Raw genomic sequence first — 23,218 nt, forward strand, 5'->3', positions numbered from 1 at the left:
TGAAATGTTCCACAATCTAAAATGCTTGTAAGAAAATTACATATATTTCTCATTGCAAAAATCGGATAACAAAACAATATAGTATAGCTCTGCAACTTCGTATGTAAGTCAGCAAGGATATCCATATATTCTATTCTCCTTTCCCCCCCTCTCTTTTGTCATTTTTAAGTGCCATTAAAAGAATTATTTGGGAATTATCAATGTAATCATATTTTCAAGAGAAGTGATTTCAAAGAAAAACAAATTTTATCGTAGAGTAAAAAATACAAAGAAAGATTTCCACTATTCTTGGCTCCAGAAATGAAATTATTTTCTGAGATTTTACAGGATTTCTAGTTCTTTCCCCAATCAAGAATTTTCTACATTTGTATCTTAAAAACTAACTTAAAGAGAATGTGCTAATCTATACTGCACAAGCAAAGATGAGAAGCATAAAGAAGGGAGGGTGGGAAGAAGGTAGTTATGAAATGTATTGTCTATAAAGAACATAAACAGAGGGGCACCTGGGTGGGTCAGTCAGTTGAGCAGCTGACTCTTGATTTGGCTCAGGTCATGATCTCAGGGTTGTGAGATGGAGCCCCTTTTGGGCTCCACACTCAGCGGGGAGTCTGCTTTGGGATTCTCTCTCCCTCTGCCCTTCTCCCCACTTTTTCTAAAATAAATTAAAAAAAAAAAGGACATAAACAAAAAACTGACTAAAAGTTGGCCTGCTTTTTATTTTCACCATGCACCAGTGATAGTGTCAATTCCTCTGGGGTGGAAGGTTCTAACCTGCATACGCCCCACCCCCTGCCCCTTTGATAAGCCAATGAAAGAGACTCACCTCATCTTTTCTTATAGTCTCTTGGCTTATTTCTTATAAAATGTCCTTACCTCAATGAGATTAGTTGATGAGAAAGTGCTGTCCTTACACAGAATCAATCAATAGTTACTCATTTTCTTCATGCCCAAATCAATGCTTTGTGTGGTTTTATAGTGAGTTGCCAGGAAAGCAAGGATACATATAGGACTGCTAGAAAGAACAGACTATAAGAGAAAGCAAGATCTTTAAACAAAGTATTAAGCTGTAGCTTTTGCACACAGATTAATTAAAACTAAATTATAGGTGAAGAAAAAAGTCCTGAAAATTAGGGCTGCATTTGGGGAAATGTAAAGAAGGGCATACTTGAGTTAGATAAATAAGGAAAAAAATGCTGTATTAAATTTAAAATCAGTAATGGGCATACCACATAGTTTACAAAGCACCTTTCCATAAAATACATTTTCTCACTTGAGATCTCAACAATCCTGTGAGGCAGACACTATAACAAAGTAGGAGGTAGTATACAGAACTGAAGATAGAATATTGGCTCCACCACATAGTAATTACGTGAACTTGGGAACAGTAACTGCTTTGTACCTTGGTTTCTCCAAATGAAAATCAGTGATTATGAATGTCTCTCTACCTCATTGCTACTATGGGATTAAATGAGATACTACATATAGCAGTTTAATACACTACCTGGTCCATTTTAAGTGCTCAATAGTGCTATTACTGTTTTAATTTTACGGGTGAAGAAACATACTGGGGGAGATTAAATTCAAAGTCACATGACTACTAAGTAGAAAAGCTTAGTAGTAGAATTACAGTAGAATTCTAGACTGGCTACATTCCTACCACCCTTATTACATGAATATCTAAGTATGGATTAGCCTTTTGCACTATTTTTAGGTGTTTTTTTTGCAGCTGACAATGTCATTTGAGTTTGACAAATTCAACAGCATTATTAACATCATTTTCTATTTTAAAACACTTTGTTTAGTGGGAATAAAAGTTAACTGCAGGCATTAAAAAGAAATGGGTCTCTATGGACAACTGCGGTGGAGACTACAATCCAGGGCTGGAAGAAGTTAATTTTGGTTATTCTTTAAACCTCAGAAAAATGGAAGGTTTATTAGTAGGTAGACAGCAGAAAGCAAGCTGTGAGTGGAAGAATGCTTGTTTACAGCTCTATCTCAAGACTACAGAGGAGTGATTAGTAGGTGCACAAACGTTTAATGAATATTTAAATTAAAAAATCAACTTTGAAACACATCCTTAAGAGGATTTGCTTTACTTTGACATGCTTTCCCATCTTTAATTATACAATAACTAAAAAGTCTACCATATAGTCACCTACCCATAAAACAGGGGGGGTTTATCAAAAGATTCAGAGTAAGAAATAAAAGACTAAATAAGGCCTTAAATAGCTTTATTGAAATCTGTATAAATAAACATGCACATTTCAAATGTAAACTCAAGTGAACTCAAGTGCAGACAAAATTTTAACCTCTGTCATGCAGGAGGTTAGTTTACATTAAAAAAAAAAAGAAGAAGAAGAAAAGAAAGAAAAGAAAAGAAAAATAAAGAAAAGAAAGGAAAAAAAAAAAACCCAAAGCAGCTTTTAAAATACCAGGATGAAAAACCAGCTTTAATATCAAGGTATAAAGCAAAGCCATGATCAACATACCTCATTTATCCTGGTCAAATGCATTTTTTTCTTTTTACTTTTAAATGCTAACATAAATAAATAATTTACCAAAATGTGCACTCACAGAGTGAACTTTTATTTACAATACACAATTTATAATCTATTGTATTTGATTAGTTCAAGTGAAGAACATTATACTTTTTGCTTTAATAACAGTGGGACACAAAGCAATTTCTCAGGTAGTCGATATGTGAAATGTGCCCCAGCATTTAGATTTTCTATTAAAGGCAGTATTGTATGCCAATCGACAATACATTCTTTCAACTAGATTAAAGGGAAAAAGCAGCAAATGAAAAATGTTTCAAATGTTCACACATATTTTTGGCATCCTGGATCCTTGAATGTGGTGAACTAAAATCAAATTCAAGGTTTGTATGCTTTATATACTATACAGGTTCTGACTCTAGAACATGCAAATGCCAATTTTCTTATAACAAGTTACCTTCTGAGAAAAGCTGTAAGGCTATGGTGAATTCCATCAGGAACACACAAAGAAAGTTAACAGACCTACCTTTAAAGCCAATTGTCCATTAATGATTTAAAGGCCAGTATATGAAAAAAATTTCTCATTTAAGCTTGATGTAATTATTACTATGGATACAGAATACTATTAAGTCTGTCCTTATATTACAATAATTGGAAGAGCTAAAAGTTGCCAAATTACCAAAAAATGGGGTAGAGAAAAACAGACAGCAAAAATTTTAATTTTGGACCAACACCAGATTAAAGATATGCATTTTAAAGCAAGTCAAAAATTTTTTGAATATCTAAGGAACAGATCCCAATAGCAGTAAAAAATACTTACATTCAACTGAAAAATGATTTTAGATGGAGTGTGATATCTAGAACCTGTTTCCACAGCAGATGAACATAATATTCTGGACTTTTAATGATACTACAAAAGAAAATAACTTTTCCAAGATTGTTTCTTGTATCATGATTTGGTTTTTTAATAGGCCCATGTTGATTACCAGGAATAGATTTGAAAATTTGGTTTTTCAAGAATACTCCTGCAGTATTTATGCCACATTGATACCGCAGCTAAATATCATAGTAATATATGTGGCAGCCTAATGCACATGAACTAGATAATCCAAAAACTAAGTTCAGCCATAGTTTTCTTGCAGTATTATTAGAGCAAAATAAATGACCAACATCCACAAATTTAACATTTGTCATCAATTAACTCACATCCAAAAAATTAAAGAAAACATAATTCATCAAAACAGCAGCAAACTTAAAAGGGGTTTATTTGTGATTTCCTATATATATTTAGCTTGTAATTACAAGACTGCAAATGTATTAAGAGACAATTTCTGTTAAAGTTTTCATTGTGTTTCACTTCAAGTACTGCACAAGTTAAAATCTGATAAAGGATTTACATTCGGTTATCTGAAACTCCCCATCTCAGACTTTTGTTTAATGTGGTGGGTAACTTCAACATTTCAATAGATACCACCAGCAGGAAAGTCTCTCTTTTATGGCTTCTAGGACTTTCATTAGTTAGTGTGCATACAGTTTTCATTTTCTATATCATTGTCATTATCATTGCTATCTTCATCACTTTCTAATGGGATGCCTGCGGCAGCTGAAGCACCTTTAGTTTCTCGGTCAAGAGGAAAAAAGCCAGTTCCACTGAAAGTGTCCTGTCTCTGGTAGAAGAGTACATATGCCGCTTTGGACTGTTGAAATAAACAAAGCATGTTAAAATGGTCATGATTCTCAAAGATCACATTAAGTATACTATGAACTTTTCAGCTGTGCAATCGACTTTGGTGATAGGGCATAAATCAAATAGAAAAACCACACACGGTCAAATGGAAGTTACTAAAATTGGTTTAAATATAAGATGACTTCTATATATAAAGGAAGAATAGTCACTAGAATTAACATTTTTATTCTCTATTACGTTGAACAGATAAGTAAATACAACTATATCACAGATTAACCTAGTTACTCTAACATGAAACAATTCTATGCCTTCTTCCCTCCCATCTCTAAGGAAAAGGTAAGCTTGTTTCTAATACTAATCGCTTCACTCTAAGTTTGCTTTAGAGTCTAGCTTTTCCTACTGTCTTAAGGATATTGCTCCATTCATCATCACCATGTATCTTTAGTAAGTTCTTATCTACTGGACGTCTTGGCCTAATAAATACTCAAGTCTTTTCCCATCCTAAATCCCTCCTCGTTCTACCGCCTTCCTCTAGCTGCCAGGCTGGCAGTCGTCGAATATTCATTTTTCACTCTCATGCACACTCCTCAATTCAGTATGATCTGTTGCTCCAATCATTCTAATGAAATGCCTTTCACTAGGAGCAATAACCTGCTACAGACAAATTAAATGGGTGCTTTTTAAAGTTCTTTTAGTCAATCTCTCTGTAGCATTTACTGCTTTACTCCTCTTTCCTGCATCAAATAATTTTTGCCTTTTGTGACACTACTTTTCCTTAGATTTTCTATCTCCATGGTTGCTTCTGACTTTTCTGTGGGCTCATTAAATCCTAACCTTAAAAAAAAAAAAAAATCACGTTCTGTCCTCTGCCCACCACTCTTTCTCAATCTGTATTTTCTCACTAGGTGACTCATTTAAACCTATGGCTTCAACTGCTACCTAAGAATAACAATGCAAATTTATAACTTAAGCTAGTTCTCACTCCTGTTAGTCCCACTCCCCAGTGGAAACTTCCCCAGAGCTATCATATATATAGGTAGCTCAAATTTCAACAGCAAATTTTCTTCCTATATTTCCTATTGTGGTAAATGCTGAAGTAAGTCATCTTCAACTTCTCCCTCTTTGCATTTCTACATCTTCATTTATATCCAATCTTGATCAAGTTCTATTAATTCTATCCAGGAAATATCTTATAAATCCATTCCCCCCTTGTCTATACACTACTACCACAACTTTAAATTTAGAAGCTTGTATTGCAGAAATGACGACAACCTTCTTTCTGCTTTTCTCAGTGCCTTCCAAATTTAATAATGTTCTATTGCTTAATAATCACCGATGCTTCTCATAGTCTTTAAGAAAAGCTCTAAACCGTGAAGAATGTTGATCTGATTGCCAAGTTTACCTTCAGCCTAATTTCTGTCCCATATTCTTAACAATTACGTCCTTTCAGTAATACCAAATTATTTGCTCTTTTTCTAAATATCATGTTCTGTCATGCCTCCTTGCTTTTGTAGGTACTGTTTTCTCTGCTTAGAACACCTTTACTTCTTTTGTTTAATTACTTCCATTTGTAAAGTTGCAGACTCAGGTCAAACACCACTTTCTCATGCAAACTTCCCTCACTGGTCCTATCTCCTTAAACCCTAAATCAGTGGAGAGATGGCTGTCCTGTTTCCATGTAGTCAAGATGTCTAATAGTACTTATGATATAACTGTTAATTTACTTCTCTGTCATCTCTGGACGTTAAGCCTCTTGAAGTCAGAGATAGCTGTCTTTTAATCTTGTTTAGAATTGAGTCCTATATAAAGATAGCTGTCTTTTAATCTTGTTTAGAATTGAGTCCTATATAAAGAAGGTACTCAAATACTTGTTGACTAAATCAAGTATTATCACTGTAGGCAATTTCAGGATGTTTTGGTTGGGAGATTTGGAGAGAAGAACAGAATTGAAAAGTGATGGTTGAGACTTGAAATTAGAAGTCTAACTATAAACTGGAAATGTAATTAACTTAGGCACATACATAATTTAAAAATATTAGCATTCAAGTCTCTTTGTTTTGTGTTATAGCTACAGGGAGATAAGGAACAGTACATAATACATATACACTGTAGATAAATATATAAAATATCTGTGGAGAAACAACTCAAAATTATTTCATATCTGTTCACCCAATGATGGATTAAAACAATGCCAATAACTGGGCTCAGAAGTTTATTAATTTATTAAACTGAACAATATAAGTTGAAGACTCTTAAGGCATTACAAACTAAAGAAAAAGCTAGTCTCTGTCCTCAAAGAATATAAAATTTAAATGGGAAATATGAGCTCCATGTCCACAGGAGCAAATACTACATTTCTCACTCTTTGTACTATTGTGATCAAACAGTAAAATTTTAGAAAGGCAAACTTTAATAGAAAAATAAACCCTTATTAAGCCAAGTCTTAGCTTTTTTCTTAGAATAAACTTGTCATCCTCTCACCAATCAATATTTGATAATAAAAATATGCTCTGCTGGGAAGCAAAACAAATGCCAATATTTTGGCTCCAGCTGTGGCTGATAAACTGATGCAAATATGAATAGATACTTCCTCATTTTTTTACTATTCAGAAAATATCAAAGTAACAGATACTCAAGGTTAATTTTTTTTAAAAAATCCTCTAATTTGTTTAATCTAATCATGTAATTTTGAGTTTAAATGTTCAAATGTCATAAAGGATAAGACTTTACTTTAAAAAAATCACAGGTATGGTAAGGAAGGCCCTTAAAGATTTTTTTTTTTTTCTATTTTAGTACTCTAATTTTAAGTAGTCAATGTCCCAAAATGTCTGAACCTATCTTCCAAAGGAAAATTTTATTATTTTCATTAGAAAAGTCCATTTTTCATGTTGAAAACTACCAGAAAAATTTTCATGATGCAATTTATGCTTCTGTTAGTGGGCAAGTTTGGAGACTAATTTCCACTTAGAGGACAACTTTACATTTCTTTAAATCAGGGAAAGTCTCTCTTAACTATTAGAAATTGCTAAAATATAGACTGTAGTGTTCCATGGGCGCTTTTAAAAAAGTGGATCCTGTGATTTTCAGGAAATAAAGACACACTTACCACAATCTGGTCTTCAGATGCAGTTGAGACACTACTGTCATCAAAGTAGTACCATTTTCCATCATCTTTATTTTTTGCAAAAGCAGTATCTAATGAAAAAATATAATCACTTCTATGACTGAAATGTCTATGGTTTCCTGGGGGGAACCCATAAAACTTTACAATCATCTATATAAGGAATACATATTAAAATTACATGACAATCATCTACGTAAGGCCTATCTATTACACATTCAACTCATTCCACTGATTAAAGGTTTTAATGTATTTCCTACAATCTAAATGCCTAAGATACTTTTCAAATATGTTGAAATCTGACTTCTTCTTCCCAAGGACAAACAGAACAGATTTATTATTTTTCAGTTCACAGAATAATACTAATGACAATAAATGGGAATTAATACTTATGTAGTGGTTATTGTGGACCAGGTATAGTGCTATGTACTTTACATGTACTATCTCATAGACAAGGTATTATTATGTCTCTAACTTTAGAAATGGGGAAAGTGAGGCATAAAGAGAAGTTTAATATGTAACAGTAAAGCTGTTAAGTGGCTGAGTTAGCATTTAAATCCAGGTCTGTCTCTGACTCTGGAGTCTGACATTTTAATAATTTAAATTTTGTACAACAAATATTTTTTTCAATAATACTATCCCATTAATTTGTAGTAGTTTTTACACCAATTTTTTTTCCAGTCTTTAACAAAAGTATTGAGCAAGAGAAAAAAAGTAATTTATCTGTACAATTTTTAAAGATTTGCTTTATCTTTAAAAGTTAAAAATGCCCCCTTTACACATTCCATGCTTCCTCTGAACTATCCAGTAACTGAGGAAACGAAGTTGCAAAATGTCTGCAAAATAATTATCTCTTGTCATAGCTTCTAAATGTTCTACCTTTCACAAAACAAAATTATTGCTCTTCTGGGTGGAGCCTATTGTGGGTTTTAAGTTTGTCAGTTGAACTGAAGACCACTGTACCCACAATTAAACATTGAATAAAAGGACAAGATCTAGCAATAAAACAGTTTATAAGAGACAAATTTAACAAAAAGGCACCCAGAGTTTGCGAACCAAGTGATACCAAAAGAAAAAATATATCAAATACTGGTAAAAGGAATAATAGAGAAAGAAGAGCTACCATTTTAAACATAAATGCAATAATGCAAAACAACCAATAAAACTGTTAGTAGAAACAGATAATTTAATACTTTAATAAGAATCCTCAGAATTCCCAGAAATATAACAAAATATAAAAATAACTAGAGATAGCAAATATCTGAATATAACTGATAATCTTCAAATGTAAGAGAAAAATAGAATTCTATGTCTGGATGGGGAATATGTCTGTTTTTCAAGCACGTAAACATTTAAGAAACTGACTGTACATGGACACTTTAATAAACTAAGGATTAATATAATATAGGCAATATCTCTAACTGTTTTGTAATAAAATTAAAATTAAGACAAAAGGAGGGCTTTATTTTTTAAAGTTTTTTAAAAGATTTTATTTATTTACTTGACAGAGAAAGACACAGTGAGAGAGGGAACACAAGCAGGGTGAGTGGGAGAGGGAGAAGCAGGTTTCCCGCTGAGTAGGGAGCCCGATGTGGGGCTTGATCCCAGGACCCTGGGATCATGACCTGACCACAGGCAGACGCTTAATGACTGAGCCACCCAGGTGCCCCAAAGGAGAGCTTTAAAAAAAAACCATACGTTTGGAAAAGTATATGATTAAGTGCCCTGGACTAATGAGAAAATCATAAAAGGAAATTAAAAACACATACAGAATTAAAAGTAGATGAAAATACTACATTAAAAAGTTTATGTAACAAAGATAAAGCAGTATTTAGAGGGAAATTTATAGCTTTAATTAAAGCCTTCAACAGAAAGAAATGTAAAAATGTAAAGCAAAAGCTAATAAAGCATTTAAATCAAAAGTTAAATAGAGCAACAGAGCAAACTCAAAGTAACATAACATAAAAGAAAAACATAACAAAGGGAAGAGAAGAAATCAATGAGAGAGAATACAGATGTAATAACAAAAAGAAAAATTTAATAAAGTGGAAGCTAATTCTTTGAACAGATTAGTAAGACAGACCTCTGGGAAAAGACTAAAAAGAAAACAGAAGAACAAAAAACAGACAAAGATATAGCATAACAGTATTAAATGTAACTATTGTTAAAGTGGAAAACACATTTTTAGAAAAATAGAAAATCCCATAATGCCTACATCTTGGGAAAAAGAAAACTGAATAGATTTCAATAAGCATGAGATAAATAGAAAAACTTATTGGGTGTGAAGCCCAGATAATTTTACAAGTGAATTCTACTAGCCTTTCATGAATAGTTAATCCCTATACTATACTACCTGCTTTAGGATACAGAAAAAGAATAAAGTATCCCAGCCTGTCTATTATTAGAGTAGACTGTAATCTTGATTCCAAAGAAAGAACAACATAAAAAATTAGAAGATCATTTCACTTATGAATGAAATTTTAACCCTAACTAAAATGAGTTAACCAAATTTAACTGGGAACTAAAAAATAATTTTTTTAATATACAAAATTATACATTAAAAAAAAAAACCTTAAAAGGTAGGCTGGGTTTATCCCAGGAATGCAAAGACAATTCAAAAGAAAAATCAAACGGTTGGCTGGAGAGTGTAGACTGGTGTTAACTGTCCTGAAGAGCCATCTGGCAGTACTTAACTCTATAATCCAGCAATCTCACTTCTGGGTATGTTGCTCAAAGAAATTCTCAGAGAGGGGACCATAAACAATGACGTTTATCAGTCTTATGGTGGTAGAAAGTTAAAGGCAATTTGGATGTCCACCATGAAGTGAGTACAGAGATAAAATATGGTAGATGTAAGTCCTGAGTGGTTAGAAGCAATGAACCAAGCGGACACAAAGTAACATGGATAAGTCTTATGCATTATGAGAAAAATGTAAGATCTATAACACAGTATACCTATTATGTAAAAATTAATAATGATGCATGATTTATAACAACACATACATCAAGTGCTTTAGGAAGGGAAAGGGGGAAGGAGAACGGAAAAGGACAGGAGTCCTGATGAGTGATGTCCCATGCATTAAACTGAGAAGTATGATCAACTCAATTCTCTATTCCTGATGTTAAAAAAAAAAAGGTTCAAAAGCTAATTCATTCACTAATCAACATTTATTGATAATTACTATATGTAAAACACATTGCACATTTTCCCTTTTTCTTTTTTAGTAGGCTCCACACCCAATGTGGGGTTCAAAGTCACAACCGCAAGATCAAGAGTCACATGTTACCAACCGAGCCAGCCAGCACCCTACCTTTTCCCTTTAAGTAATAATTATCTTAAGGAAAAAGTCTGCAGTTATCAAACATCATGATTTTAGCAAAATGGTAAACTGACAACTTACAGTGTCCTCCTCCCATCCCTCCATAGTGGTTGGAAACAGCAATCAAATTATAGCGACAAGGACCTGCATTTGGATTAATTAGGAATTCCGACATATCCAGGTCACTGTTTAACAAAGAGATCAAGTTAGTTTTACCTTTTCCCTAAATGTCATGAATTCTACTATCTTCTGTCAATGTTGCTTGATTCTCATTTATATAAAAAATATCTCTCTCACTGAAGAAACCACTAAGAGTCAAATAACTGTAAAACATATATATATAAAACATATATATACAAATAACTGTAAAACACATATGTATATGTGATACATATATATACACACACGCACACACACGGACATGCACACAAACATACACACATACCTCTGAGATTTAAATATTTTGGCAAAATTTTTCTTAGGGGTTGGAAATTTTAAAATTGTCTACTGACTGCTGTTTATCCAGATTAATGTTTTTATGCTAATACATTTAACTCTCAGTATATAGTAAAAGAGTCATCACCATTTGCCATTGGGACCCTTTTAATTTTTCATATTTTTGAAGTCATTTTTAGTAATTACGTATTTAAGGAAGAATAAATGATGGTGAAAAAAAACTTTCACAGAAATCTTATAATAATATATATATATCTAAACCCCAACATTTATTCTACATTTTCCTGGTTCTGACGATATATATACCCCAAGTGGGCAACATTCTTTGAAATGCAATCAACTGTTTGTAATCTGTCATGCATGAAACTGGAATATGACCATTTTATAGCTTATCATTATTTGTTTTTTTTGGACTTGCATCATTAAAGAGCAAAATGATTCTAAATCTCAAATATATCTCTCAAAGATTCCAGCTTATCATCACTTCTGGTTCTTCTTGTACTTAAACTGTCAAAATGTTATATTCTTCCTCTTTTTTTTTTAATGCTATATTCTTGAGAAAACTTTGATGGCTCATAATTTTGTTAAGGAGAAAATTACCATTTTTTTCTGGTAAGAAACTGCAAAATGTTTTTAATTTTAACTTTATAAACACCAATCAGAAATAAGCAATCCAAAGAGTGTTTTCAATATTACATCCATTTCCTTCTAATCACACACACCTGCCTATGGCAGCTGTTACTTATTAAATGTATCAAACACCTCATACACAAATATAAAATATAAAAGAATACTATCAGTGTTCTTTTAGCAAAATGGGAGAGTACCAAGTTATTGTGTGATGCAAAATTTTGTGTGATGAAGTCCTTCCTGGACCATGTGAACAAGAATACACAATTTCAATTCTGTCCTTACGAATTCTCAAATTTAGTGAAAGTTTTTTGTTTCCTTTAAAGATTTTATTTATTTATTCATGAGACACAGAGAGAAAGAGAGAGAGAGGGGCAGAGGGAGAAGCAGGCTCCCCAAGGAGCAGGGAGCCCGATGCGGGACTCGATCCCAGGGTCCCGGGATCATGACCTGAGCTGAAGGCAGACGCTTAACCATCTGAGCCACTTAGGCTCCCAAATTTAGTGAAAGCTTTAAAAAAAAAAAAAAAAAAAAAAGGACTACAAAGATGCTGTCTCCAGACTTTTTACAAAAATGATGTAGTACTCTGAACAATGCAATAAACTGAAGTATGACACAACAGGGATGACTGATCACTGTGTCATTCTTTTAAGCAATTACATTATTCTGTTTCATATAAGTTCAGTCTTTTTTAAAAAGCATACTTAGGAATAACTGATGATTAATGATGAAATAATTCCTAGGAAAAATAAAATCACTATGATCCCACAGAATATCTAGATTTATAAACCGTGCCAATGAACCCATATAATAATGTAATACAGAATTACTTTTATTGTTACTTAAAAAGGTATATTTTCTCATTGCTCTCTGAAAAATATCTAAAAAGGAATAAAAATTCTTACTGATCCTTACAATTTTTTAGAACTACTCCCAAATACACTCAAAAACTGAAGCTGGATCCAATGCTACCTGATGTTTGTAAGAACCTACAGTTGCCCAATGTTTAAAAAGCATAATCAAAACTTACTTTATGGGAAAATCAACTAAAGTATCCAGTTTGTCTCTCATGTATCGACTGTAAGAAAATCGCTTGAGATGTACCACAAGTACTGGAGGCAGGGACCATAAATCCAGTTTCTTTGTGGCTTGCTGATGTTCTTTACAATTTGGACAATACCTAAAAATAAAGAGAAATATTTAAAGCTTGCTAGAGGTAATGAAAATAGATAAAAAAAATGCTTGTGAAGTTTTACATTTATTAAGTGGGCAAGTAATTGTGCCTAACATATACCAGACATATATATAAATATCTCTCTTCAGTAAATCAAACTGATTTAGAATATTATAAATTAGTATGTAAATAGGTATTCAAGAAATGAAGGCTAGATTATTTACATTTTAATAAGATAAAAGAACACAAAACTACGCTGAGATATAAGTATTAGAAAATCTCAAAACTTCTGGGCTCTAATGGAATTAATAACACCACAAAACATGATTTTCCTAAAAATGTTTCTATCAAAACAGCTGCACAGCAAAAAATTCTTGGGAAAAGTAACTAAAATTATCCATAGTAAAATGGCTACTATAGAAAATACAGTAATGAGATTAAAGCTTAACATTATAATAATACTTTTAAACATTTGAATCACTTTTTTTTTTAAAGATTTTTAATTTATTTATTTGACAGAGAGATAGTGAGAGCAGGAACACAAGCAGGGGGAGTGGGAGAGGGAGAAGCAGGCCTCCCGCCGAGCAGGGAGCTCGATGCGCAACCCGATCCCAGGACCTTGGGATCATGACCTGAGCCGAAGGCAGATGCTCAATGACTGAGCCACCCAGGCGCCCTGAATCACTTTTCTTTTTAAAGACTTTATTTATTTCTTTGAGAGAGAGAGAGAGACAGAGATAGCAACAGAGATGAGAGCACAAGCAGGGAGGAGAGGAAGAAGCAGGCTCCTGGCTGAGCAGGGAGCCTGATGCAGGGCTCAATCCCAGGACCCTGGGATTGTGAGCTGGGCCAAAGGCAGATGCTTAACCAACTGACCACCCAGGCGCCCCTTGAACCACTTTTAACAGACTCTTATCATTTAAAGAAATGCTTATTATTTAAAATACCAAAAGGAATTTAGTTACTGCTTTTTAAGCTTGATGTATCACATACCTCAGTATTAAATCCTTAAAAAATAATTAGAAGTAATTTTTTAACTTTGTCTCTTACCAGGGATCTTCAGCACCTAGCTTTTCTTTTGTTGTAAAAAGCTCAATGCAATCTTTTAATTTCACAAAGGGTTTTTTAGGAGGTTTATATTCCACACTTTCATGTTTTTCAAAATCCTAAAGAGAAGTATTTCTTGAGTTAAGAGAACAAATGAAACAAAACTCATTTTAGTAATACCATCTTACTATAAATAAGTAATGAAAAACTCCTACTTTTCTCAAAAGAATTATAAAGCTTATTTCAGCTGAGATTTACACCACACTTCTAAAAAACTTCTATATACACACCTACATGGATGATTAAAACTGTTAACAGGAAGCATGTTTGTAAACCAACAAGGCTTTTCTAGTACATAACCATTTTTCTACTAGCAAAATAAACATATTTGGTAGAGAAGCAAAAGAGTGTAATAAATTGTGATCAACATGGAAAGATATGGAATGAGTGATGACTTACCTCAGCGGCATTTTCATCAAAATATCTTTTTTTCAAATCAGGATCCCAATCCAAAGCAAGAAAAGATCTTTCTAAGATGGAAAACATATTTTTTCTTTAAAACTTAATATGCCTTCATTAAAATGAGTACATTTTAATGTTAAGATATATACTAGAATAAACAATCTTTTCCACTTGTACTAGGTAATCAGGGTAAATTGCTGTTTCCAAGTCATTAAAAATTTAAGGAGTTAAAAAAAAGATACAAAACTTAAGCATAAGTCTAACCTCCATTTAATAAGCAGTGATGTGTTTTAGTATACTTAGAAATTAAGACTTTTCATTTAAGATATACATATAGATTTTATATAGGTAAGTGAATATTATTTTTCATGACTGCTGAATTTGTTTTTTGTTTTGTTTTAAAGATTTATTTATTTATTTGAAAGAGAGAGACAGCAACAGAGGGAACACAACCAGGGGGTAGCAGGAGAGGGAGAAGCAGGCTCCCGGCTGAGCAGAGAGCCCGATGCGGGGCTCGATCCCAGGACCCTGGGACCATGACTTGAGCCAAAGGCAGACATTTAACGACCGAGCCACCCAGGCGCCCCTGATTTCACAGTTTTCACCTAAAATAACATGCTTTGCTCAAGTTCAATGTGTAAGCCAGTTTTCACACTTACCATCTAGCCTAAGCTGCCTCTCGTCAAATCTTATATGCCTGGTATCATCTTTGATGTAGTTGATATCAGTATTGCCTAAATTGTTGAACTGGAATGTAAACAATCTTTTTTTGTGTCCCGTGAGTTGACCTTTACAAGTTTCCTCAGTACATAATCCATTTTCAGAATCATTATCTCCTCCAACTGAATCTTCAGACTGACTGTTTTCATTCTCAGAGGGAAGTTCTTGATCCTGGCTGGATTCATCATCTGGCTCATCTGTTTCCATTTCACCTAATTTTAGATATTAGAAGTCTTTTAAATAAACCCAATGCTACATTTAAAAGTTATTAATCTTAACATTATTTTTCCCAGGCTTGAAGAGATTTTTTAGTTCCTTAATCCCCATCTTCTTTTTTTCTGAGGCAATAATCCAAGTGAAAGGTTTTGTAATTTAAGAGGAAAGTCTTACTTGGTGAGCCTTCTTCATGTATGCCATTTGGGCCATTCCCATTAATATTTTGGTCCTTACAGCAGTGTAGGGATCCTTCAGTTTCTTCAGTTTCAGTAGATATTTTGACATATCGGCTTAAATAAAATCAGAAATCAAACAAATTTAGTTCTATGAAGGTAAAAACTTAAAAAAAAAGTTTTCCATTCTTTCAGTAAAACAAAACTTTTTAATGGAGTAATAGTGGTCATTTAGTTGAAGGATAAATTAAACTCGAAATAGTACCATAAATGCAAGTGACTAATCATTTCTGTTTTAGTTGTCTTTATAAAAAGAAAGAAGGTGATTTGTTACTTCTAGGGTTTTAACATCTTTCTATGTTAAAAGTTAGTGGCAAATAATTTGACTTAAAGTTATTATATAAATATTCTCATTTAGATGATATATGTATTATTACTAAGATCACTTATAACTGTATAATGTGATCTTTATGTATAGGCTATGGGACTATAATTATTAAAATGCGTATGTAAGAAAGAATACTAAATATGTCAGTTACAAAGCATAAAATAAAAGGGATCAAATGGCAGTTTTGATTATATTATAATTCAAATCAAGGTTTTAGGATGACAAAAAAGGGGTTGGCTTAAAATACTATCAACCATGAAAGTTTATCCTTTTAAATAAAACCATTATAGGAGGAGTTCTTGAACTTGCTAGCAAGGTGTATAAATAAATAAAGCACCTGAAATTTCTTGTAATTTCAGAGTGCATACGTGACAAATTCCTATTTTCTTCCAATTGTAAACTTCTGGTTTAAAATAGCTAAAAGAATTCATATGTTCTGGGTTTGCAGTTACCTCAGTAATGTGTTTAACATGATCAAGAAACTCAAACTATAATTTGATTTTGTAAATTGCTATCTGTTTAAACAAAGTTGAGATAGTACACGCTTATCATATTCTGATAGTATACTGCACATTTATTTTTATTAACTATTCTATCATTCCTTTTGTTAATGTAGAATTGTCTGACACTTACCACATTCTCAAAAGCAGGAGATTATAGAGTTTATCTTCAGTATTATTTCGTGGTACAGCCATAAGAAAAGGCTGACCAAAAAGTGAAGAACCAGTATGGTGGGTATAACTTGAGTGTCTAAATTTTTCTCTTAGGCAAACAGGAATAATCACATGCTCTGTATCTTCTGTCCTATTGATGTTAATTTCAAACCTATAAGGACAAAACTGACCATAAACTCTGAAAACTTTTATGTTATTTCTTCTGAAATTTTTCCCAAGTAATATTTTGCACAATGAATTTTATACTTACACATAAATATCATCCCGTTCCATAATACTACTAAGGTTTTCATCCATAGCGAATATTCTGTGAAATCTATGATTGTATATGTCAGTAACTATCATCTAAAAGGAAATAAATTTCTATTAAGCTGGTTTTACATCACTGAAAAACTAAACTCCCAACTTACATACTTCAAACCCAGAAACACCTTACCTTATCTGCAGGTACTCCTGACAAAGCAGACAATGCTGTACAAAGATCAAGTATGTTTCCAATTTTGGGAACAACCACTTTGTACTAAAAAACAAAAAAATTGTAATGCATTTATTACTTTGGAAAAAACACTCAGTAGATGAAACTGAACTCTTGGTTGCTTCCTCACATTCACTTGGTATTTGGTTTACAGTGTCCTTCTCCAATCCTACTATCATCCTGGCTGACAATGTCTATATGGATAATTTATCTCAGCCTAATTGTTCCTTGGCTCTTTGATTCAAAGACCTACATTTACATTCAACTGTAGTTCACTTCTTGCATCTTGTCATAAACTTGCTCCACCTCTGATATCTTAAAACTCTTATCAGGCTACTGACTAACCACTAATTACTTTTCCTGGAATCTCATTTTTTCCCATTCTTGGCTTACATTTAGAGCTCTAGTCCTTTTAATTTTCAATTTTCTCGTGGTTTACCAACTTCCTACCGTCTTCATGCCCTTCCCTCCAGATCCCACATGATTCATCACTTCAACTACTGCACTGCAAAACCTTTAACTATTTTGTTATTCAATTTTATTCTTGCTATACTTTCTTAGAGCTGTTCAGATACGCTGGAGAAAACTGACCAACTTCAGAGACTGGTTTGCTACAAATTCACAGTGCCCAAGTCTTAACCAATTGTTCAAAACTAGCCAGAAATTCTGTGCATCCCTTATTTGCTTCTTCCTTCATTTCTCTCTCAATAACTATATAAAATCTTCACCATTCCTTAGGTTTCCTATCTCACCACCTCTCCCTTCACTATCCGCAAAATACACGGGGGGGGGGGGTGGAAGGGTGGGGGGATGGGGAGGAGAGGCTACTGGATAGGAAATCTCCAACTTTGTGTCCTCTAACAAACTTCTAAAAGATCCTTTTCTCCAGCTCTTTCTACACATGGAAAGAGAATCAGTTGTCACCCTTCCCATCTAAGGCTAACCCTAGCATCTCTGCTCTGAATCCTATCCTGTTCTATTTCCTTGGGAACCAGCAATCATCCTTTATTCCATTTTGTCCTGATTCTTACATAAGCAAAGGAATAATTTACAAGCCTCTCAAAAAAAAACAAAAAAAAAAAGAAACCAGTCTTTCATTGCTTTCCCTCTATCTCCCTTTCTCCTCTGCTTTATAAATAACCTTGTTAAAAGTAATGTCCACACTATTTTAACTTCCTCACTTCCCATTCACCCCTGGCTTTTGTCCTCATCTCTTTATTTAACCAGTTACCAAGATTGTCAAATTCCTTTAGAATATTACCCTTGACCTTTTCTTTAAGATTTTATTTATTTGTCAGAGAGAGAGAGAGCACAAGCAAGGGGAGCGGCAGACGGAGGGAAAAGCAGGCTCCTTGTTGAGCAAGGAGCCCAATGCGGGGCTCGATCCCAGGACCATGGGATCATGACCTGAGCAGAAGGCAGATGATTAATGGCTTAACTGACTAAGCCACCCAGGTGCCGCTTATAAGGAGATGCCAGAGAGCTTATGTGCATACAGATGTGCTCTCTCACTCTGCTCTGTCTCTAAACACAGTGAGGACAAGGTTGTCTGTAAGCCAGGAGTCTGCACTAGATACCAATCATTCTGATGCTCTTGATCTTAGACTTCCAGCCTCCAGAACTGTGAGAAAATAAATTTCTGTTGTTAAAGCCACTCAGTTTATGACATTTTGTTATGCCAGGCCTGAGCAGACTAATATAACTACTATGCTCTAAGAAACTGCACTATCTGGCTGGAACTCTAAGCTAAAGATCTTCAGTAAACAGTGCTCTAAAGCAGGAGCCATGTCTGCTCTGTTTGCCAAACAGCTTTATACTCTCATGAGGTGCCCAACACATATATCAATGAATATAATTTTTTAATATTTCTGCATTAGTAGTAGTACAAGTCATGGGGGTTGGAAATACAAAGATTTACAAAGTCCCTATCCTCAAAGAACTCATGGTCTAGTGGAGAGAAGGTAAGTAAACCAAAGGTCATAATAAAATTTAGTAAGTGCGATAATAGAATTGAACTGAAGGTCGAAGAGAAAGAACTACTTTTGTTAGGGTGGTTCAAGTGTCAGGAAAGGATTAATTGACAAATGAAGGGAGAAAATATAATGCTTTGCTTAGAACATTAGTGAAGCAAGTATTGATAGCAGAACTAAATTTCTATTTCTCTTCCAAGTTCTTAAGATGCCTAAAAGTTATAGGTATTTAAGTATACCATTATCAAATCATGAATCAAAATGTATGGTATTAGTTTTCCTTCCAACAGCCACTAGAAAAAAAATAACATTAAAAGTTCAAGTTGGAAAACAGGAAAAATAATGTTATTAATCTTTGTTAAGCTGATATTTATCCTAACATTGTAAAATTGAACCTCTCATTTTTCTTTCATAAGAAAAAGCCTTTGAGAATTTTGTTTTTACAAATAATGATACTTTACACATCCCTCATCTTTTCAAGACTCTAAAAAGTTGTACTAATTTCCAAAGTATTTAGCTTATAAAATCTCCTACACAAATAAACTTACTACTGAATTGTGCTTGAGACACAAGGTCTCAATACTAACTTTTTATAAAAGAAACAAATGCAAAGAAAATAATCATGACTTACCTGCATAGGTTTGGTAAGTGGATCCATTCTAACTAAATATACTTCCAAGGTGCGTTCTTTTTTCATGGGCAATGGAAGTGTCAAGTAACAAAAAGGATCAAATGTTACAGAAATCTTAGCACATTCAGGACAAACTAAAGTTGATTTGAAAAGGCCGTGAAATATATCTACTATGATAGAATCATTTCTTTTTAAATGGTTTTCCCAGGCTTCTTCAGCAACTATCTGTAAGAAAAACAGACACATATTACACAGAGATATCACACTATTATAACAGTGGTGACAATAATATCATTAAATTTACCTTATCTGGCCTTCCATCCGCATCTTTTAATTGTATATATGGTTTTTTCCTAATTCTATTCAAATCCTCATGTAATCCATCTAACAGGAAAGCTAATAGCTCTTGACAGTCCTGCTGCTGGTATCCAGAGAACTGAGGTGCAAAACGTCCTACTTGTGTCTGTAAGAAAAGCAAAACTATAAAATCAGTTATAGGGACAAGACTGATTTAGAAAAAAATTGATTCTCATTATTCACGGATTTCATATTTTGTGAATTCACCAACTGCTAACATTTATTTGTAACCCCCAAATCAACTTGTGGCACTTTTGCAGTCATTTGCAGATATGGTAATTACATATACATAAATACAAATAGATAATTACATATCCAAAAACATTTTTTAAATAACTGATCTGTAATATAGAAAAGACCTGAGGAAAGAAAAAGGAGAAAATATGGTGAAGTTTTGTACAAAGGATTTGGAAATATAAAATTCAATTATATTTTTTGGGTCACTAGAAAAAATTACAAAGCTCTCATTTAGTTTCTGTGTGTAAAAAGAAGATAAATCTCAGAGATAACAAGAATGTTTGTGTTCATATATAATCTTCCTAGTCTTTGCAGTACTTTTTTTTATAAAACTGAAAAGAAATGTGAAAGAAAAAGATATCAAGAGACTGTTTCCATATAATTTTAAGATAGTATCTAGTAAAATAAAACTAATTGGAATCATGGGTAAGGGTTGAGAAATAGTTTGTCTAAATTAGCTTGTCCAAAGCTTAGAAAGTTAAAGAAGATAAATGCAGTAGTGTTTTTGATTTGTTTTTTATTTTTTAAGAACTAGTATATAGTTAATAAAATGTTGCCTAGATGTCCTATATGAGTATCATTTAAGTTGTCTGTGTTAAAAAATAGCTGAAAACTGCTTATTCTCTTTAAAACAGAACTCACCTGTAATAAATAGGAAAACTTTATCCCCCTGCTCTCTCAGTGTCAAATAAGTAAAAATCTTTTAAAAAAATAGGAAAACTTTTTTAACTATATAAAACTAAATTTCAGCTCAATTCTTATTTGAATGACAAACTAAATTACTTGAGGTTTTATTGGTTCTAAGAGGTAACCATATAAGAATAAGAATAAACTTAAGTTTATTCACAATAATAAATAAGAATAAAAATAAACTTAAAGGCTTAAGGATTATATTGAAAATATTTAATTAATATGTAGTGCTGGTTTTGCAGACTAGTTTCATTTCAATAACTTTTCAAACTTACAATGACTCTCAAAATAAACTGAGTTTCTTAGACTTCAATGACATGCCCAAATTTAGCCTTTACATTTTTTTTTTTTAAGATTTTATTTATTTATTTGACAGAGAGACAGCGAGAGAGGGAACACAAGCAGGGGGAGTGGGAGAGGGAGAAGCAGGCTTCTCGCCGAGCAGGGAGCCCAATGCGGGGCTCGATCCCAGGACCCTGGGATTACGACCTGAGATGAAGGCAGACGCTTAATGACTGAGCCACCCAGGCGCCCCAGCCTTTACATTTGTAACAAAAATTTATGTAGGTTTCTCAGATATGTACTGTATTCTAAAGCAACCTGCATATGCTCTGCTATCTCTTGTCATTTGTACCATAACAGTGTTTTCCAATATTTCATTATTTCCCTCCCCATCCCCCAGAACCATTTTGGACATTTTAAAGTAATTATCTGTCCCATCCCCCACCCAAGAAATTTAACAGCACAGACACACTGTGTATCTATTTGTGTTGGGTCCCTATGGAGGACCACAAATCAATTTAACAGCTATGATTTTTTTTCACTCCTTCCCCAAAGGGGTGTCCTCTTGGGGATGATATAGCCCTTATTGAAAATGTATTTACTGTACTAACCTTAAAGGCTCTTGGTGTGACATAGCTAAATTTTCCAGACCACATTTGTTTGATCAATTCAGCGTAAGATTTAGCTATTTCACCTCTCATTCCTAAGGGATTGTCAAAATTCAGTTCTTCTTGATACTTATCATTGAGGAAATATTCAGTAAGTGGAGGTGTGTTGCTCAAACACTGCAAAGAATAAAACACATTTTCAAGTAAAAGTAACCACACATTAAACATGTTAAAATGGAGAAACAAACTGACTTGCCATAATATACAGAGAAAAATTTAAATGATGGCCTCTTGAACTAGTAAATAAGTAACTGGTCAAATAAACACTCAAATGATACACTCAACTATTCATTTCCCAAATTTCAAATCAATTACTTATAATAAATGAAAATGCTAATATTTGTTGCTGTAAAATCTGCATTAATTTTAACCACAGCAAACTACCTGTTAATGGGAGAGAAGCTCAGAGTTTTCTTTCCTTCTTTTACTTGATTGGTAGAAATTATGGATTGTCTACTCATCCCAGGCACCTGCAAATTAGCCTGAGTAGGTAAAAACTGAGATAGAGTGCAAGCAAGAAATTAACTTTAAAGAGGTATTTACTGCTTCCATTGTCAATTCCTTATCATGAAAGGGCAGCCTTTACGTTTTCCATTTGGTCACCCATTTTTAGAAGGGACAGTACAGTTTAGCTGAGCCTGAGGAAACCAACTTTTGTTATGTGAACTCTGGTAAGTGTGTTCTTAAATCATCAAGTTTTTCAATACTATAACAATCCAATTTTCCTTTATGGCAAGATTAAAACTATGAATAAGTTCATTCTCCATCTCTTTTTCCATTTAGAATTAAATAATTTAGGATTTAAAATAAAATAGATGGCAGAAGTATAGTTTTTCCACAATATTTTATCTCAAGATGAATAATTTTAAGTTGATAATACCATACAATTTGACTTAATTATAAACCCAATATTACTTTATCAATTAGATGTCTATAATCATCAAATAGAATATGTAGTGACTGACAGACATATGGTCATATAGGTCACTTTCTTTTGCTGCAGGAAGACATTTGTCTTGGGAGTCAACTGGCAAAGTACTTAAGTGAAGGTAGTTGCTTGCATGTAAAGGATTCAAAAATCATTCTTATGAGAGCTTGGATTTATATGAATGAAAATCAAGGTTTTTCAAAGCTTGCTTACCACTCATTTGGATTAATAGTCTGGGATTAAAGTCTTGGTAGGTATGAAAAGTTCAGCCTCGTGGGTTCATGCCAGTAACTTGGGTACCATAAACTATGTCTATATACCATGTACTGTTTGGCTAAAATTTCAAAATTAGGCATATTAGATTTTTCAAAATAAATTATAAAGTTCTATTCTGTGGTTTCAAATATGTTATGTTTA

The 23,218-nt window shown here is 33.2% G+C and overlaps 1 protein-coding gene across 9 annotated transcripts in view; it reads right to left on the reverse strand.

Moving 5' to 3' along the window:
• Positions 1 to 2,565: 2,565 nt before the first annotated feature.
• Positions 2,566 to 23,218, reverse strand: part of USP15 (ubiquitin specific peptidase 15) — a 114,166-nt gene continuing 93,513 nt past the window's right edge. For 5 of the 9 annotated variants that reach the window (XM_025882763.2, XM_025882762.2, XM_025882765.2 and 2 more), the window contains 14 exons: positions 21,817 to 21,990; positions 19,944 to 20,102; positions 19,640 to 19,864; positions 17,000 to 17,083; positions 16,814 to 16,908; positions 16,523 to 16,714; positions 15,503 to 15,618; positions 15,052 to 15,324; positions 14,390 to 14,460; positions 13,934 to 14,049; positions 12,740 to 12,889; positions 10,705 to 10,808; positions 7,289 to 7,377; positions 2,566 to 4,192 (listed from right to left, as the gene is read on the reverse strand). In XM_025882763.2, coding sequence (XP_025738548.1) covers positions 4,010 to 4,192; positions 7,289 to 7,377; positions 10,705 to 10,808; positions 12,740 to 12,889; positions 13,934 to 14,049; positions 14,390 to 14,460; positions 15,052 to 15,324; positions 15,503 to 15,618; positions 16,523 to 16,714; positions 16,814 to 16,908; positions 17,000 to 17,083; positions 19,640 to 19,864; positions 19,944 to 20,102; positions 21,817 to 21,990 — 2,031 coding nt within the window. In that variant the 3' untranslated portion in view covers positions 2,566 to 4,009. Of the gene's footprint in view, positions 4,193 to 7,288; positions 7,378 to 10,704; positions 10,809 to 12,739; positions 12,890 to 13,933; positions 14,066 to 14,389; positions 14,461 to 15,051; positions 15,325 to 15,502; positions 15,619 to 16,522; positions 16,715 to 16,813; positions 16,909 to 16,999; positions 17,084 to 19,639; positions 19,865 to 19,943; positions 20,103 to 21,816; positions 21,991 to 22,261; positions 22,344 to 23,218 lie in introns of those variants that run through there. The other 4 variants (XR_003210346.2, XR_012380760.1, XR_012380759.1 and 1 more) reach the window with 4 other exon arrangements.

This window comes from Callorhinus ursinus, unplaced genomic scaffold (assembly GCF_003265705.2).
Source record: "Callorhinus ursinus isolate GAN/ISIS: 27379988/994484 unplaced genomic scaffold, GSC_fseal_2.0 scaffold14, whole genome shotgun sequence".
Classification (NCBI taxonomy): domain Eukaryota; kingdom Metazoa; phylum Chordata; class Mammalia; order Carnivora; family Otariidae; genus Callorhinus; species Callorhinus ursinus.